This window comes from Myotis lucifugus, unplaced genomic scaffold, assembly GCF_000147115.1.
Source record: "Myotis lucifugus unplaced genomic scaffold, Myoluc2.0 scaffold_21, whole genome shotgun sequence".
NCBI lineage: Eukaryota > Metazoa > Chordata > Mammalia > Chiroptera > Vespertilionidae > Myotis > Myotis lucifugus.
In genome coordinates this window covers 683436-702694 of record NW_005871069.1, presented here as the reverse complement: position 1 = coordinate 702694, position 19259 = coordinate 683436, and the positions used below count along the sequence as shown (strand labels likewise).

The window sequence follows — 19259 nt, the reverse complement described above, 5'->3', positions numbered from 1 at the left end:
TGAGCTGGGTCGGGCCCCGAAGTCGAGCGGCGAATGGCCCATCGTGTGGTGGGTGGTGGGTGGGGCCCGCGACATTCCCGGAAGTCGGTTGTGAGTGAGCCGGGATTCCCGGAAGTCGGTCGAGTTCCTCTTCCCGGCTCTTTCCTGCTCGGGTGGATTAGGTCGGCGGGCTCCCCGAGATCTTCCGGCCAAGGATCCCAGCTTGACTCTTAAAGCGAGTTGGGAGGACACAGGAAAAGAAATGTTACCTAGTCCTAGAAACCGACGCCCGCGCTCCCGGAATTCGGGCGCAAGGCTCACTGTCCTAGGCTCAGCCACTTGCTCCTCGGAGCTTTTGGCGTAAAGCCGTACGAGGGCGGAGACCTCCCCTCCGGCCACGAAAGCTGTGTGACTTTGGGACAGGACCTTCGGTTTTATTATTTTGGTGGGAATGATGAGCTTTCATTGCGGTTTCAGTAAATTACAGTCGCCTTTGCTGTTGCCATAATAGGGTTAGTAGGTGTGTCTGCCTGGGACTTCTTACCGACCTTTGAAAGGACCTTTTTGTTGCACTTGGGGACACAGCGGGTTGCAAGCACAATCAAAAGCATTTCCCCATAATTTTAGACGTGAACTAGCAAATGGGAAAGAAGAGTCAACAGCCCCATTGCCCAAAGCGGCTGATGTCATAACCCTAGGAGACCTCTTCGGTGGTCAGTGGCATTTGCTTTTATGAAGAAGATTAGTTCCATCCTTAAAAGCATTTGACAAAAACCCGCAGGAAGTGTTTGTGTGTGTCGGGGTGAGTAGGGGGTGACGCTGCTCTTTGTGTCCTGCTGATGGTTTGTCTCTTCCTTGCTCAGAACTTTTATTTCTGATAAAGCCTAAGGCTGTTATAATCAACCAGCTTTGCAGAAGTCCCTTTCTTCCCTGGTTTACACTTGAAGAAATCAAGGCTGAGTCAACTTTGGAATGTAGAGTGACAGTACTTGATTTGCAGTTTGTAACCACCTGGTTAGTGCTAGATTAAGGAAGAAATGGTAGTCAATTAGAAATGTGGAAAACCGAAGCTCTTCTAAACACAGAAAGTGGAGACTCTGCCTGTTTAAAATTTAGGGTGTATTGTCATCGTTATTATTACTAATAAAATAGCAATAACAATTATTTAATTTTCATTTTCCTCAATCTGCCCTATATTCACCACTAGAGATACGTTCCACTTTCAGGATTGTGAATATTATTAATAAAAAGTCTTAAAATACCAATTTCCAAAATGGCAAACTATGATTTGGTGCTTATTAATCCATAATATGTTAATACCATTAATATGATCTGGGAATTTGAAAAATATACCTTCGTATGCTTTGGTTGGATATTATACTCTGGCAAAAGTGATTGTATTAACCTGTAGAATATTTATTCTGAACCATATATTTTCATGTTTTTAAAATTTAGTCTATATTCCTCATATTTGTGATTATAGGATACTGATCTAATATAGGTGAGCAGGATTACAAGATTGGGTACTTGCATCTGATTTTTAACAAGGACAGATTATAGTTTGCTATCTAGATGAAGTAGCATGTTGTTAGTGAATTAACAGTGGAAGTTTGAGTGAAGAGTCAAAGGCTCTGCCACTTCAGGTGACTCATTCAACTCCAAATTTTAGTTTCTTTGTTTGTAAATTGGATTAATGAGACTAAAACTTATTTCACGGTGTCACAGTGTGCTAATGGACATGATAATGCGGTTAAACTTCTTCAGTCTTGTATCTTGTTCATCATTTGGCTCTTCCTTGCTCAGAGTTCTCATTCATCTGGGGAAAGCATCAAGCTATATAATCATAAAACTTTAGAGAAGTCCAAGTTAGATACATGAGTAAAGTCAGAGTCCTATTAGCAGGGAAAGGGCAGTGGGTGGGTGGGGGCAATAATAGGTAAGCAACCAACATTTTTTTGTCAGACTCATTATGGTCATTGAATTGAAAAAATCATCCTCTACCCCTGAAAGGTTAAATATATTTTCTAAAGCCTTTAAAAAACTTTTATTTATTTTTTGTTAATCCTCTCCTGAGGATATTTTTCCATTGATTTTTAGAGTGGAAGGGAAGGGGAGAGACCAAGAGAGAAACATCGTTGTGAAAGACACACATCGATTGGTTGCCTCCACATGTGCCCCATCTGGGGCAGGTATCAAGCCTGTAATTGAGGTATGTGCCCTTGACCAGACTTGAACTTGGCCCTTCAACCACTGAGCCAAACTGGCCGGGACTAAAAAACTTCTTTATTGATGTATAACATGTAAGGAAAGATGTACAAATCATAATTGTACAGCTGTATGTAGAATCATTGCTATCCCTCCTGAAACCCCCCTATACCTCCTCTCATTCACTATCTCCTGTCTCCCACCTGTTAATACCATAAATTAATTCTGCCTGTTTGGGGGGTATTAATTATTTTTCATTTATATTTTTCCCTGGTTTTATTGAGATATAATTGACAAACATTAATTGAATATAGGTCTGAATAATTTAATATACAGACTCAACTGCCTTATAGATAGATACTTCATGAAATTTCTTGGAATTTTTAATCAGTATCAGTGGGAAACTTTTGCTTCTCTGAGTCCCTGAATCAATATCCATTTATCCCACTACAGTGGACACAATTAGTTGTCATAACATGAGATAACAGGCCAGTGTGCTTTCCTTACTTGCCGTGTAACGTGGCTTTATAAGGTGGTTTATACCTGCCTACAGGCAGTGTTTCTGTGACTCATGGGTATGTAAACCACTGACAGGGCCTTCCTGCTTATAAAGTTGAATTGTTAATGGAAGAAAAGGGAGTAAAGAGTAAAAATTAGAAATCATTGGAAACAATGGAAAAGTTAATAGATTAAGGAAGATCAGACTAAACCAGCAAACTGCCAGACTTATAAGGAGAATTGACTTGGGACGGGAACCAACCTCACAGAGTGCAGTGGACTCACCTGGAGGCCTTCACGAGAGCATCATGCTCACAGAAGACACTTCAAGTCTTAGTTGTCTTGGCAGATTTGGGGAGGTAAGACCTGAGCTGAAGGAGAGATCCAAATAGAACTCATAAAACTGAAGTTTTATACCCCAATAGGTGTATTTCAGGACATGTTTCCTTAATCTGAGTTTTTCTTAAATGTTTTTAAATATTCACATATAAAATCATTTTTGAAGCCTGCTAGATGTATTTCAGAGTGTGAATGGGCCATAACTTATTCTTTCCTCTGTATATGTAAATTGTTCTATATGGTTTTTGTTCTCTGTAAGGTTACTGGGAACATCCTTGTATGTACATAATTTTTATCAGCATCTCTGATTTGATTCCTCAGAATAAAGAACTTTTGAGTTCCTTTAAAAATTGTCATTATTAAAGTAATTTGTGTTTATTATAGAAAATTTGTGAAATCTAATAAAAGTGTAAAGAAGAAAATAAAAATCATCCTGCCATCCAAATATATGCCTTGCTAACATTTCGGTATCTTTCATTACATATGTATATCTAACTTACAGCCTACAATTTTGAATGGCTAAATAATATTCCATTTTATGAATGTGCCATAATTCACTTAACTGTACCCTTTATTTTGGAACAATTAAAGAATTCTTTAAAAAAATAATTGTCCATTCAATGATCAACTGTCACATATCAGGTTCTGTGCTAGGCACTGGAGACAGTGAGCAAGTGTGTCCTACCTTCTGTGAGGTTTCTTTTTTAAAAAATTTCTTTATTGATTAAGGTATCACATATGTGTCCTTATCCCCCCACTCCCTCCCCATTATCCCCCCAAACCCCCGCACTCATGCCCTCACCTCTGTGAGGTTTCTTAGAAATCTCAAATTACAGCTGTCTTAACTCTTTCAAGGGAGAAATACAAGGTTCTGTGGAAATGTCTAATGGGAAGACTCAGGCTGGCTTCCCTGAGGTATGATAAAGTCTGAGACCTGAAGGATGAGTATCATGTAGCTAGGAAAAGACTGTACCTAAAGGGGTTGTAATGGAAGAGCGGGGTAAAATACCCTCCTAAGATGGGTTCTGTGTGCTGCAGAGGATCTATAGAAATTGAAAAGGAGGCCTAAAACAAATGCTGAAATATGTTTTATTTCTTACACCAATTCACAAGGATTGGTCAGTGAAGAACTGCTGAGCAAAGTGATGTCAGCTGCCTGTTGCCATTTGCAAAGCCTAGAAAATGGGATGAATGTGGGCAGCTGGGCCAACCAGAGCCAGAGCCATAAAACAGGCGACAAATGTGTTTTCAAATGTTTGTTCTTATATAATCCTTATTGGTCCTGTGACGCCGTCATTATTTCCTTTTGAAAATGAACAAAGTGAGGCTTATGTGAAGTACCCAAGGCACAGAGCTAATAAATTACAGAACTAGATTTCAATCAAGAGAAAGGAAGGCCAGTGCTTTTCCCCCCATCATGATGGCCTCCACTCCCTCACCTTCAATGCCTGCTTCACCCTGTGTCCTCTCAGTCTTCATGAGTGAACAGCCTCCCTCCTCCCCCACCTCTGACCCACAGATGGGCTACTTTTTCAAGGGTGCTTCCTCTTGTTTGGTGATGACTCATATTACAGGTGATGACTCACATTACAGGAAGGTGGTCCATGGTGCCCTCTACTGTTCTGATATGTGCACGTGGTTGGGTGGCAGGGCCCACCCATAGCCTTTGTACAAGATGTAGAGGCTGGTGACCTGAGCCCAACTGCAGCCAGCCACCGCACAAGACCACTGTCAGCCCAGGCATTTTCAGAAACCCTTCCAGGTACTTTTATTTTTTAAAATTTCCCCACTCTTCAACATCTACACAAATAAAAGAGAAAGATGCAAATTGACTGTACCTTCACAATGCCCACCAGCCAATCAGGAATGAGTATGCAAATTAACCCAACAAAGATGGTGGGTTAATTTGCATACGCAGGTGCTAAGCACCAGGAGCGGGGTGGGACGCTTGCGTTCTGCACCGCCCCAGCTGCTCTGGACCTCTGGGCAGCGTGGGAAGGCGGAAAGGCGGCTCCGGGCAGAACCAAGGCAGAAAGGCTGCTCCAGGCCAGAGCGAAGGTGGTGCCAGCAGCCAGGGGAAGGAAGGCTCATTCTTGCATGAATCTTCATGCATCGGGCCTCTAGTTTTATTATAAAAACTTCAAAGTTAAAAAGTTTTTACAGTGAACTCACACATATCCACCATTAACATAATTTTACTCTGCTTGCTTTATTGCATAGCCATCCATCACTTATCCCTTTCTCTATCCACCAGTCTGTCTGCAAAGTAAGTCAGCGATATCAGTATACTTCCCCCTAAGTATTTCAGCATGCACACCACTTGCTAGAGTTCAATATGTTTACACATTTTTCTTTTGATGTAAAATGTACCTGCAGTTCCGAAGAGTATTACCTGCTGAGTATTGGCCAATGCTTATGCCTGTATAACCTTAACTCCCCACTGAGATGCTAAAACATTACCTTCACCCCAGAAAGTCCCCCATGCCTCATCCCACTCAATCCTTACTCTGGCCCCGGCAACCAGTGTTCCTTTAACAACACAGATTAATTTGACTGTTCTAGAACTTCATATAAATGGAATTATATAGTATACATTCTTGTGTAAAAGGCTTTACTCAGCACAATGTATTTGTGATTCACTCACATTGTTGTGTATATTGGTAGTTTGTTTCTTTTTATTTCTGGGTAGTGTTCCATTGTATGAATATACCACAGGGGCTTTTTGCCCATTCTCTTATTGATAAATAGCTGTTTCCAGTTTGGGGCTATTACCAATAAAGCTGCTATGAACCCTGCACAAATCTTTTGGGACATATGTTTTCATTTCTCTTGGCTTGGAATTGCTGGGTCATAGTGTAGGTATATGTTTAGTTTTATAAGAAACTGCCAGACCTTTTCCCAAAGTGATTGTACAATTTTATACTCCTACCAACACAATGGGAATCCAGTTGCTTCATATTTTCGCCATTATTTGTATATTCTGGTGAGTATGTAGTAGTGTCTCGTGCTGCCCCATGGATTTTTATTCTTCATTTCAATTTAGGGAAACTGAATGAATACAGTGAATGGAAGAAGAGTAGAAGGATGAAGCAGATAGTTCTTCTTTGAAATTGTATGCATTGTATACTTCATAGCATTGATGTACGGATTCTCCAAATCCTAATTTTTTTCACATCTTCCTGTTCTTTTTAGATAGTGCATCGTTCTTTTGATATTCTTCAAATTCCTTCTTAGGTTCATAATTACCTTAGAGCTATTCAGCAATTTAATTACCTATAATGCCTAATATTCAGCTGAGTCTGGTTCATGATGAACTTTTTCTTTGTGTTTTATAATTTTGGAAAGGGAGCCTACGTTAACTTAGTTCTTTATTTCTGGGAATCTTGTCTGGCCTGGCTGGATTGTGTTGTGTTTGCTTTAGGATTATAATCCAGAGATCCCATCAGTCTTGACCACTTTCTATGTAAAAGTTCTTGCTTTGGGGAGTCATGGCTATAAGAATCCTGGCTACATTCAAAGCTCAAGTCTATTTGAGGACAGCCCCAAGGTTATGAATTCACAGACATTTTTTATACCCCAGGCCCAGTGTAAGATGAGTTCCTTTGCTAATGGACTGCTTTTTTTCTAGTCCATCCTTTCATGGAAGAGTAGGGGAGCACACCAAGGAGTGCTGCGTTAAGGGAGATCTTTCTTTCAACCCTCTTCTTGCATTTCCTGACCTCAGCTCTTGTCCCATCTGGGTTTTGGTCCCTGGCTTATGGATAGCGAGTTAGTTGTGCCCAGAGGGCCACTGTCTTAGTCATTTCACTGCTAGGACAGATTTCAGACTGGGTGTCTTAAACAAAGGGCATTTATTTTTCACAGTCCTAGGGCCTGAGAAGTCCACCATCAAGGTGCCAGCAGACCTGTGTGTGGTGAGGGCTCCCTTACAGGCCATCTTCTTGTGCCCTCACGTGGTGGAGAGAGAGAGAGAAGGAAACTAATCTCCACCTTCCTGACCGAATTACCTTCCAAAGGCCCCACCTTCTAATACTACTTATTGGACTTCAATGTGTGAATTTGGGGATGTCCCGAACATTCAGTCCACAGCAGCTACAGTGTGGGCCATGGCTTGTGGCCAGTGCCCTGTGTGTGTTCAGTCCCTGGGGTTTCCTTCCTGCTGACCTAGCTGTGCATGGGAGTGCATGTTTGTATTGTGTTACCCGACATATATGGGTCCTTTGTAGCAGGAGGGTTTTCAAACTTTTCTAGTCCTGTGTGTTGCCAGAAATGAAAATCTAAGGAATCAAAATTGTGGTCTTCTGTGATTCTTAGAAATATGGGGAAACGTTCATTATAAGTCTATCCTCAAAAAATCGTCCACCAAACACGTGGTTTTAGTATGAGTTTTCTGCACTGAGATGGTTTCTTGTTTTCTTTACAGGGCACAGCTCTGAGGTGAAGAAAAGGTGGTGTGTTTTTGAGCATTCTGAGCATCGGAAGGAAACCAGACATGTCCTTGGATGACATTAAGATGAAATCCAGTGACTTCCTGGAGAAGGAGCACCTAGACAGCGGGGGCTTCGGGAAGGTGTCTTTGTGTTTCCACAGGTCCCATGGGCTCGTCATACTGAAGAAGGTGTACACGGGGCCTAAGCGAACAGAGTGAGCGGGGAGCTGGGCGGGTGGACCCGCTGGGGCTGGCCCCAGGGGGTGGAGGCTGCAGAGGTGCAGGGCTGCGGTGGGGAAGGCTGGCACTGGCTTTAGAATGAGACAGCCCATGGTGTAAGTGTCAGTATATGGGCTCATGTCCAACAACTCTATAAGGTGGTTGCTGTCCCTGTATAGCTGACAAGGATTTTGAGGCTGGTTTATGAAAAGGTTACAGCTGGTAAATAATGGACAAGAAATGAAGGGAAGAAAGTAGACAAAGCCCAGGCTGGTGTGGCTCAGTGGTTCAGCATTGACCTATGAACCAGGAGATCACAGTTCAGTTCCCAGTCAGGTCACATGCCCGGGTTATGGGTTCGATCCCCAGTGTGGGGTGTGCAGGAGGCTGCTGATCAACGATTCTCTCTCATCATTGATGTCTCTCTCTCTCTCTCTCTCTCTCTCTCTCTCTCTCTTTCTCTTTCTCTCCCTTCATTTCTCAAATCAATAATATATATATATATTTAAAGTAGAGAAAGGGAAGGAGATCAGGGTGATGAGGAAGGTGATGAAAAGGAAATGGGAGAGATCAGTGAAAATAGACTTGCTCCACATGTTTGGTGAGGACTAGTCCTAAGTATGGAAAAGAAAAGAAAGTGCTTCATTAATTAGCGGTTCCAGGAACCCTCTCTTTAAAACAGTTGGTAGTGCTGTTTTACTTCCCCTTCTTGCCACAGTGGTTATGATCGAGGCTGCATTTTCCTTACACTGTCCAGCACAGTCCTTTTCTTGGACCATGTGTTGCTGCTGCTCTTCACGTTACTGTTCTCTCATTCGCTCAGCAGGGTGACATTTCTTAAGGGCTCCCTGCCAGCCGCTGGGAGGAAAAACCACTCTGCCTTCTACAGCTTGTAGTCAGTGCCTGGCAGAGACCAGTACAACAAGTAGTGACAAAAGCACGTGCGCCGGGATGCCCGGGAGACGTGGGCTGCATTGGCGGGCGCACAAAGGGAAGAGGGGCTAACTGCCCATCCTCACAGCACCTTTCCCTCCCACAGGTACAACGCGTCCCTCCTTGAGGAGGGCAAGATGATGCACAGGCTGAGACACGAGCGGGTGGTGAAGCTGCTGGGCATCATCATGGAGGAGGGGAACTACTCCCTGGTGATGGAGTACATGGAGAAGGGCAACCTGATGCACGTGCTGAAGGCCGAGGTACGGCTCCCCCCGCAGAGTGCATGGCGACTCCGTGCACTTGTCTGAGATGGTTGTGCTCCGCGTTCTTTTGTAGATGTTGGTGAAAAATAATCCTTTCGCAAATTGTTAGATATTTTGGATTTTCTGGTCAATCCTTCATTAAATCCTCCATGACTCTCCCTGCTCAGAGAGGGGCCGGGCCCTTCTCTCCTCCCTGCAGACAGTCTCCTGGGTCCCTGCTGTCAGCCACTCTGAGATCCACAATTCAGAGACAGACCCTGTCTGCATGAAGCACAGGGTCTGATGAGGGGTATATGCACAATAGATAGCAATCACATATTAATTGATTGATTAAAGAGTGTATTCTATAAAGGCCCGTATGAGAAGGAGTATTAATGATTGCACACTGATACCATTTAAGAAACTTAATGTACAGCATTAGAGGCAACAACACTGGAGAAGTAAGACTTAAAACAGGAAAATAACAAGTTTACCAAAACCAAGTAAGTCTAAAGCACTTCTAAAAGTTTATGTATCTGTTAAGAGGAAGGCCTTGTGCTAATTGCTCGGGAAGCAGTAGCAAATAAGACATAGACAAGTAAAGGGGGCAAATAGTGTGTGATGTTTTGATAGACCACTTCATTGTGTGCTATGGGAACACGGAGGAGAGAAACACACTCTAGCATGGGCAGGTAGGAAAGGATTCCAGAAGGAGGATGCTTGAGCCAAAATCTGAAGGAAAAGTAGAGGGTTTGAAGCAGAGAATTAGGGATAAGTGTTGCAGGCAGAGAGAATGGCATGTGCCAAGGAACAAGAGTATGCCAAATTTGGGAAACTGCAAATAACTGGGTTTGGCAAAGCATAGATTGCCTGTGGGGGTGGTGGGATATGATTGTCTCTATGGCAAATATCTTCCACTTTTCCATTTTCTCCCCTGGCCTCACAGCTGCTGAAGCTATGCCAATTCTTCTAAGTCACAGACATCTCTCACGAATACCATGGGAAAGATACAAGATACAACATAATCACTTGTACACATTGTATTATCATTTGATCAGATTGCTCTTCTCTCCAAAACTAGTTAAGATCAGGTGCATGAAGGAAGCAGGCAAAGATAAGGTGCACTAATAGGCTTAACAAGAAAATCAGGAGCATGGAGGGAGAGAAACAGAAAGAAGGATGTGAAGGGGATCTACAGTGCTTGCTCAGAATTTTTTCCTAACTGCAAAGGTACACCGTGGAAGAAGGGAGGATCTCTGGCCATTTTGGTATGGTGGTGATGAGGCTATAAATACTGCAGTTCAGCTGCGGTATGACGCAGATATGATTTGGGGGCTTCACTTTGGAGTCTAACTTCCAGCATTTGAATGTGCCAACAGGCACATACATTTTTAGGAAGCAGCCTGTTGGGAGTGAATGCATGAGAAATATAGAAGCTAGAAGAGGGCCCCCCAGGAAATGCCATTCCAGGGAGGGACAGAGGAGGAGGGCCTTGTAAACCAAACAAGATTGTGTGGTATTGCAAACCAATCTACACTAATAAAAGAGAAACATGGTAATTAGCGTACGACCGCTACCCTTCCCATTGGCTAATAGGCATATCCTTATGCAAATTAACTGTCAGCCAAGATGGCGGCCAGCAGTCATGCACTGAAGCGAACAGGGAGGCTTGCTTGCTCCAGTGACTGCGGACTCCAACGTTCCCCGCCTGACTTGCTGGCCTCTCAGCTGCAACTCTAAGCAACTATGTTGCAAATATAGAAGCTAAACAAAACCCTAGAAACCGGCTTTCAGTCAGCCGGGCTTCAGCCAGCCGGACTGAAACATTGTATCAAATACAGAAGGTAAACAAAGACCAGAAACCTGCTTTCAGCAATGAGGCCTCAGAGCTAAAGCTGTCCCAGAATAAAAAAAAAAAAAAAAGAAAGAAAAAAAGGAGCGGTTGGGAGCTTCAGTCACCCGCCAGCCTGAAAACGGCCCTCAGCCCCTCACCCAGACTGGCCAGGCACCCCAGTGGGGACCCCCACCCTGAAGGGTGTGTGACCAGCTGCAAACAGCCATCATCCCCTCATCCAGGCTGGCCAGGCACCCCAGTGGGGACCCCCTGATCCAGGACACCCTTCAGGGCAAACCAGCCGGCCCCCACCCATGCACCAGGCCTCTATCCTATATAGTAAAAGGGTAATATGCCTCCTGGCACCGGGATCAGCGGAGCAGCGAGGGTCCCAGCACCGGCACCAGGATCAGCGTGACAGGGGGCAGCGCCCAAACCCCCTGATCACCCTGCGGCTCTGTGAGTGACAGGGTGCGGGGCCACAACCTCCCTATCCGCCCTGCTCTGTTCGTGACAGGGGAAGGCGCCCCAACCCCCTGATCAGACCTGCTCTGTGCCTGATAGGGGGAAGCTCCCCAATCCCCTGATCGCCCTGCAGCTCTGTGTTTGACAGGGTGCGGTGCACCAACCCCCTGATCGGCCCTGCTCTGTGTGTGACAGGGTGCGGCGCCCCAACCCCCCCCCCTCACGGGCCCTGCTCTGTGTGTGACAGGGTAGAGCCATAACCTCTCCATCGGCCCTGCCCTGAGTGTGACAGTGGCGGCGCCCCAACCCCCTGATCGGCCCTGCTCTGTGAGTGACGGGGTGGCATCGCAACCTCCCGATCCGCCCTGCTCTGTGCATGACGGGGTGGTGCCCCAACTCCCCAATCGGCCCTGCTCTGAGCCTGACCAGGGGCTGCACTTAGGGATTGGGCCTGCCCTCTGCCACCCGGGAGCAGGCCTAAGCCAGCAGGTCGTTATCTCCCGAGGGGTCCCAGACTGCGAGAGGGCACAGGCCGGGCTGGGGGACCCCCCATCCCCCCCGAGCGCACAAATTTTAGTGCACCGGGCCTCTAGTATAATTATAAGAATGACCTGAGAGTCTACAAAACCTGAAGTGCCTGATAAAGTCATAAAATAGATATTACATTCATTTCAGCATTAAGGACCTTATATTATCTCATTGATTAATCTTTCCATGTTTCTAATCAGTGTGAGCCCATTCCCTTGTATTTTTTCTTTTAACATTATTTCATGCACACATTTCCATGACATTTTTCATATATTTAATACATAGTAGAACATCATATTAGTATACCATAGAGAATGTTTGTTTTTTTGTCTATTTACCCATTCATTCACCAAACATTCCAGGATGCTAGTAGGTAGTAAGCATGCATCCTAAACAATAATAATCCTATATAATAAAGAGGTAATATGCAAATTGACCCTCATGCCCTTACAAGATGGCCGCCTATGACTAGGCCGGCAGGGAGGTTAGTGAGGGATGACCAAACGACTGAACAAGCAGGCTGCGTGGGGCGACCATGCTGGCAGGGTGGTTAGTGAGGGACGACCAAACGACTGAACAGCAGGTTGCGTGGGGTGACCAGGCTGGCGGGGGGAGGGGGCAGTTGGGGGCGACCAGGCCAGCAGGGGGGGCAGTTGGGGGTGACCGGGCTGGCAGAGGGGGGCAGTTGGAGGCGACCAGGCCGGTGGGGGGGGGCAGTTAGGGGTGACCAGGCTGGTGGGGGGGTTCAGTTGGGGGTGACTAGGCTGGCAGGGGGGCAGATGGGGGCAATTAGGCTGGCAGGGGTGGCAGTGAGGGGCAACTAGGCCGGTGGGGGGGCAGTGAGGGATGATCAGGCCAGCAGGGCAGGGCAGTTTGGGGTGATCAGGCCAGCAGGCAGGTAAGCAATTAGGAGCCAGCGGTCCAGGATTGTGAGAGGGATGTCTGACTGCCGGTTTAGGCCCAATCCCTGGTATCGAGCCTAAACCAGCAGTTGGACATCCCCCAAGGGGTCCCGTATTGGAAAGGGTACAGGCTGAGCTGAGGGGATCCCCTCTCTCCCCCGTGCATGAATTTTGTGCACTGGGCCTCTAGTAATAATAATAATAATGATAATCTACTTATATAAAAACCATGGGTGGTGTTCGTCACATACAGATGAACAGCGACCGAGCGGAAGGAAGTCAGTACTATGGGGGTTGTCTTGGCAATGGCTGCGCCCTTCCCCTAAGCTGTTTCCCGGTGCTGTTTCCTGAAAGGGCGGAGTTTGAGGCAGGAACCTGCCCTGGGAGTGTGGAGGCAGATCTTTCTAAAGTGTGCTGCACCAGCATAGGGTGAACCTGAGTGGGGCAGCTGAAAGGCTTAGAATAGACAGACAAGAGAATGAAAGCTGGGTCTCGGCGGGACACAGCTTCTCTGAGAGACAGCGACCACGCCCACAGCCATGCCTTTATTTTATAGCAGATGCTACGAGGCAAAGTAAGGGCGTGACCAAGATGTTTACAACATTCTCCTGGGTTTCAATCCTACTCAACTACATGCACCTGAACTCTATCAAACCCACATCACTTAGGCACGTGGGGCCACGTGTTCCGACCATAGGTTCAAGCTTACAACTACAGCTGTTGGCTATAATTGTGCTGGGAGGGCCCTGCCCTCCAAGCTGGGACTTGCACATGGCAATTAGAGGATTGTGCCCTCTCATCAGTCCAAGGCTTGAACCTGTCCAAAACACTGTAGTGGCTCCCCACAATAAAGTTTTAATTCTGTTTCTTTGTTACTAATGTTGTGGCCCCACACCATAACAAAGAAACAAAGGAAAATTTCCCCATCAAATTTCTGAATAGTATTACTCCTTCGGGAATGCCGTGTCATAAATTAAAATTGAAAGTGGGTGCAATCATCATGCTATTGAGAAATCTCAATAGTAAATGGGGTCTTTGTAATGGTACCAGATTTATTATCAAAATATTACGACCTAACATTATCGAAGCTGAAGTATTAACAGGATCTGCAGAGGGAGAGGCTGTTCTGATTCCAAGAATTAATTTGTCCCCATCTGACACTGGCCTCCCATTTAAATTGATTCGAGAATGGTTTCCCATGATGCGAGCATTGGTGATGACTATTAATAAATCACAAGGACAAACTCTAGACAGAGTAGGCATTTTCCTACCTGAACCCATTTTTGCACATGGTCAGTTATATGTTGTTTTCTCTCGAGTTTGAAGAGCATGTGATGTTACAGTTAAAGTTCTAAGTACTTCATCACAAGGGAAATTAGTCAAACACTCTGAAAGTGTTTTCATTCTTAATGTGGTGTACAGGGAGATATTAGAATAAGTTTAATCACTTTATCAGTCATTGTTTGCATCACTATTGTTTTTAATATCATGTTTTTGTTGTTTTCATATCATGTTTTTGTCGTTTTTATATCATGCCTCTGTTGTTGGTATATCATTTTGTTACTGTTTATTTATTAATAAACTTATATATTATTTTCATATACATTTTACTAATTTCCTTTCATCTCTCACGTTTCTATTATAGAGAAAGGGCAAATAGCAATGTTAAAATATCTCTGCTAATTCATTCCCTTTTTAAAAAATATATATTTTATTAATTTTTTTACAGAGAGGAAGGGAGAGGGATAGAGAGTTAGAAACATCGATCAGTTGCCTCCTGCACACTCCCCACTGGGGATATGCCCGCAACCAAGGTACATGCCCTTGACCGGAATCCAACCCAGGACCCTTGAGTCCGCAGGCCAATGCTCTATCCACTGAGCCAAACCAGTTAGGGCAATTAATTCCCTTCTAATGTGCATGAATTTCATGCACCGGGCTACTAGTAATAATAATAATAATAATAATAATAATAATAATAATAATGTTTTATTCTCAAGGAGCTTAATTGGATATCATTTTTATATATTAGCATATTGTCATGGAAGTTTTAGTTTTACACTGAAAAGCACGCCATTAATACCCTCAGCACCTATGACGAACTCTTTCTTCAAAAGGGGGCCTGTTTTGCAATGTCCACAGTGCTACAGAGCAGAGAGAAGTCAGGTAACTGCGTCCTCAGGTGCAGCCCCCACTACTCCTGAGTGAAACAGTTGCTTTGGCATGTTTGATTGCCTTTCCATTTCATACACTTAATGTTACTTGTTTTAGATCAGCATCCCCCTTTCTGTAAAAGGAAGGATAATTATGGAGATCATTGAAGGAATGTGCTATTTACATGGAGAAGGTGTAATACACAAGGACCTAAAGCCTGAAAATATCCTCGTTGATGACAACTTTCACATTAAGGTAAGCCATAATCCAAAGGCTGTAGAAGCTTGGGTGATTTTAGTTGTAACTCTTCACTGTGAGTCCATGTTTGTACATGGTGACTCTAAAGGAAGACCTGCCTCGGTTTCTCATGGTGACGGTGGTGCCAAGGACTGAAAAGAAAGACACAGACTTGATGGAGTTTATATTTTTTATGGATTTAGGTACTTTCATCTGCATTTTTTATGTTTCCTTTTGAAAACTCCAACTCTTTTCATCACAGGAAAGGAAATGAGAAAGGGATTTTGTGGTTGTTCACTTTATATTTAAGTAGGTGGGGTCAGCATAGCTAATTGGCTCTGGCAGCAGGGATCCAAGTGCAAAAATCTGAAAGGGGAAGAGGCCTAGGGGTAAGGACTGTGGGACTGCTTTCACAGACGTTCCTCTTTGCTAGAGGGTTCTTCTAACACTTCATCTTCGTCTTTGATGGGTTTTTATTCCTGTCTCAAGAGGAAAGTTCCTTCTTTACATAAATAACATATCTGTTATGTTAGAATCTGTGGGTTTTACATAACCACGTGCCAGAGTTTATCTGCAGATGCTGGATTCCTAGAGGCAGAAGTGAAACTGACACTGATTCTCGGTCACTGTCTTGTTCTGTCGTTTTGCCCCGCCACTTCTCTCTGTTTTTGTGTCTGATGTTGGTGTTTTTCTCTCTGCTTTTTGTCAGTTTTTCTCCTCCTTCCCCTCCCATCTTCTCTTAGGTTCAGTTGAGGCTACCAACTCAAAGCCAGTAGCAGCACAGCCCTATCCTCAGTGTCTTTGGGACCCTTGGAGACTAGCATCCATGGGCTTTTGGACACCGTTTTGGAAAATAGAAGGTGCAGTACCTCATCACTGTCTGCTATGTAAGCATGCTCAGAAGAAATTATTGTTTTTCCTCCAGAAATAGTTGGAAAACAATTGCAGAGTCAATGAAAAATTAGGACAAATGTGTTTTGTTGTTCATGTCAGAAATGTCTTCTGTTTCACCTCTTTTTCTCCCCTCCCACCAACTGCTCCAGCAGATTTCCTGTTTTTTTCCAGTTACATAAGAATTGAGATACCAGAACTTCACATGGAAATTTCTTAGGGAAGGTTTTCTAAATGACTAAGGAAATACAAAGTTTCTGAGTCTGTTCAGAAGTAGTTATTTTAACACTATCCACTGCAACCATTTCTGGAAAGTTCACTGTACCTCCAATCTATTGGGTGAGTCCCCAATTTCAAGACACATCTGATCTGCTTGCCATCTTCATAGAACAATCCCGTTGGTTTGATCACTTGCAGATAGCTGACCTTGGTGTTGCGTCCTTTAAGACGTGGAGTAAGCTAACGAAAGAGGAACACAATGAGCAGAGGAAAGTGGACAGTCTCTCTAAGAAAAACGGTGGCACCCTCTACTACATGGCGCCCGAGCACCTGAATGACATCAACGCCAGGCCCTCGGAGAAGTCGGACGTGTACAGCTTTGCCATAGTACTGTGGGCAATATTTGCCAACAAGGAGCCATATGAAAGTAAGACATTTATGCAGGAGTGGGATTTGGGTGGTCATCAAAATCATTAAATGAGACAATGGCCTTCAATGAAGTGAATTAAAATTTAATGGTTTGTTCATTTAATGTCTGTCTTACCCACTAGACTTTAAGGCTGCAAGGGCTGGGACCACATCTGATTTATTCCCTTCCATTTCCCAAGTATCTGCACACACAATGCCAGAAACATAGTAGGTGCTCAGTAAATTATTATTGCCTGAATGAATAATCTCAGTTTAGAAATCAGGGGCCACAGGACAAACAGGAGCCGTGATAATGCATCTAAGCTCAGGAGGTGCTGTGAAATTCCAGGACTCTTCCTGGACAAGAAAGCTTGCTGGCTTCTGCATGTGAGGACTTACCCTTTCATCCTATAAGGCATGCATGTTAGATGACTTGCATCCATTCACTCCTTCATTCAAGAGTTGTTTCATTTCAGAACATCTATGGGCATTTTAACCAGAATTGAGAATGTAAAGATGAGATAGACATGGTTCATGTAGAACAGATACATAAGTAGTCATTCTTCAGTATGTTAAGTGCCTAAACTAACAGACATTTTCCTACCCATTCTTCTTTGGGTGATTATGAGGTCCCCTGGTTCAATGATCACCTCTTTGCCCATGCCTCTCAAATCTCTTATCTCTAGCCCTGGCCTAGATATCCACTTGTCTGTTAGAACTATTCCATGTACCAGAGGAACCGCAAAGCAACATTCCCCCAGGCAAATTCATCTACCTGCTCTCCTGTAGCCCACTCAGCTTTGCAGCTCTTGTTATGTTCAGCGATGGCATCACCATCCATCTGCTGAGTCGCCCAACCAGAAACCTTAGTCATTCAGCCTTGTTCCTCATCTCCCACATACTATCAGACATCCAAACTTACGAAGTCAAAGTATATATATGATTCAAGATACACCTTCAGTCCACCCACTTCTTTCTATCACCACTGGACTCCATTTAGTCAAACCCTTCATATTTCTGCAGTAGGCTCCTCATAGGCATCCATCACTCACACTGCAGCCCAACTGGTCATCCCAAAAGAAAATATGATCGTCTCACTGATCTGTTTAAAAAAAAAATCTTACAAGAGACTCTGGGGCCTTAAAGATAAAGTTCAAATTCCTCAGTATGCAATAGTAGGCCCTTTCTGATTTGGCTTTTGCTTCTTTCTCTAGCTTTACTCCTCTTTCCTTAGGCAATATGCTCAGTCATACTGAACTACTCATGATTCTGGGATACATCATAATTTATGGAACCTCCAATCTATTTATATCCTACTTCCCTAGCCCGTAGTCATCCTCTCTGAGTCCTCCTTCCCCATTCCTTACCTGGATAACTCCTTATTTTTCTGGACTCCACAAAGCCTTCTCTGACCATCTGGTGAAGGTTGTGTTCTCAGAACCTTGTACTTCCTGAGTAGCAATTATCACTCTGCATTTTAAGTCACTCATTAATATTCCACCTGTTCTACCAGGAGGCAGCTTTCTTGTGAATTCTGTCTTTCATCTGCAGAAATTAAAATGTTGTGTGGCTCCTAGCCACAGGGCCCTTCTGCCCCTGTCGGAGGAGCAGCTTTACTAAAAGCATGTCCCAGGCAGAGAGAGATTAGTGGCTGGTCCAAGTTCTGTCACCTCCCTGCCCGAGAAGAGCAGGACCTAAAAGAAAGTCTAAACTGAGGCTCCTCTTTGCTTTACAGATGCTATCAATGAGCAGCAGCTGCTCATATGTATTAAATCCGGGAATAGGCCAAATGTGAATGACATCATTGAGCACTGCCCAAAGGAGATTATCAGCCTCATGAAGCAGTGCTGGGAAGCGGACCCAGAAGTGCGGCCAACATTTCGTGGTAAGGGCATCTTTTAGGACTGTGTACACTCACCGATGTGGCGGTTTTCCTAGTAAGATGTTGTCAGGAAGTTGCTTTGAGTCTTCAAAAAACTGAGTTCCACTTGTGATTTCAAACTGATTTTCTAGATTTCAAACATTTTTTTCTTTAATGAAAAGATGCTATCCCTCCCCAAAATTTAATTTTTTTATAATTAACTTTTTATAAATTGTGTTAAAAAATATATATCACATTAGTTAGCATTTTAACCATTTTTAAATGTATAGTTCAGTGGCATTAAGTACATTCACAATGTTGTGCAACCATCACTACCTCCATCCACAGAACTTTTCCATCTTCCCAAATTGAAACTCTGTCCCCATTAAACACTAATTCTCCTACCCCAGCCCTTGACAATTACCATTTTACTTTCTGTCTCTATGAATTTGACTACTCTGGGTTCCTCATTATAAGAGGAATCATACAGTATTTCTCCTTTTGTGATTGGCTTATTTCACTGAGGATAATGTCCTCAAGGTTCATCCATGTTGTGGCAGGTGTCAGAATTTTCTTTTTATTGTTGAGTGGTATTCACTGTATGCATATGCCACATTTTGTTTATCCATTCATCTGTTGATGGACACAACTTGGGTTGCTTGCACAGCCTTTCTTGTTTCTTAGCTTTATTTCTTTCCTTTCCCTTGTGTAGCTGGCATCTTTGGAGATGTATTTTGTCATTTCGATCAGGCCTATAGTGGAGGGAGAAGGAAAAGGCATGGATTTGTCCCATTCCTCTATGTTACTAATGATCTCGCTAAGATCCTAGAGGCAGAGGAAAGAAGAAAATTGGGTGAAGAAAAAATAAATAGTAGGAAATCACTTAGGAGCCTTTAAAGCATTTGCCCTCCTG

At 44.0% G+C, this 19259-nt stretch overlaps 1 protein-coding gene across 2 annotated transcripts in view; it reads left to right on the top strand.

Annotated features, from left to right (window-relative positions):
• Positions 1–7: 7 nt before the first annotated feature.
• RIPK1 (receptor interacting serine/threonine kinase 1) overlaps positions 8–19259 on the top strand; it is a 45648-nt gene continuing 26396 nt past the window's right edge. For both annotated transcript variants that reach the window (XR_002828485.1, XM_006085702.3), the window contains exons 1-6: positions 8–455; positions 7445–7665; positions 8709–8865; positions 14848–14985; positions 16276–16504; positions 18221–18370. Coding sequence is in view for 1 of the 2 variants with exons in the window: in XM_006085702.3 (XP_006085764.1) it covers positions 7514–7665; positions 8709–8865; positions 14848–14985; positions 16276–16504; positions 18221–18370 (826 nt within the window). In the remaining variant the exon portion in view is untranslated. The remainder of the gene's footprint in view (positions 456–7444; positions 7666–8708; positions 8866–14847; positions 14986–16275; positions 16505–18220; positions 18371–19259) is intronic.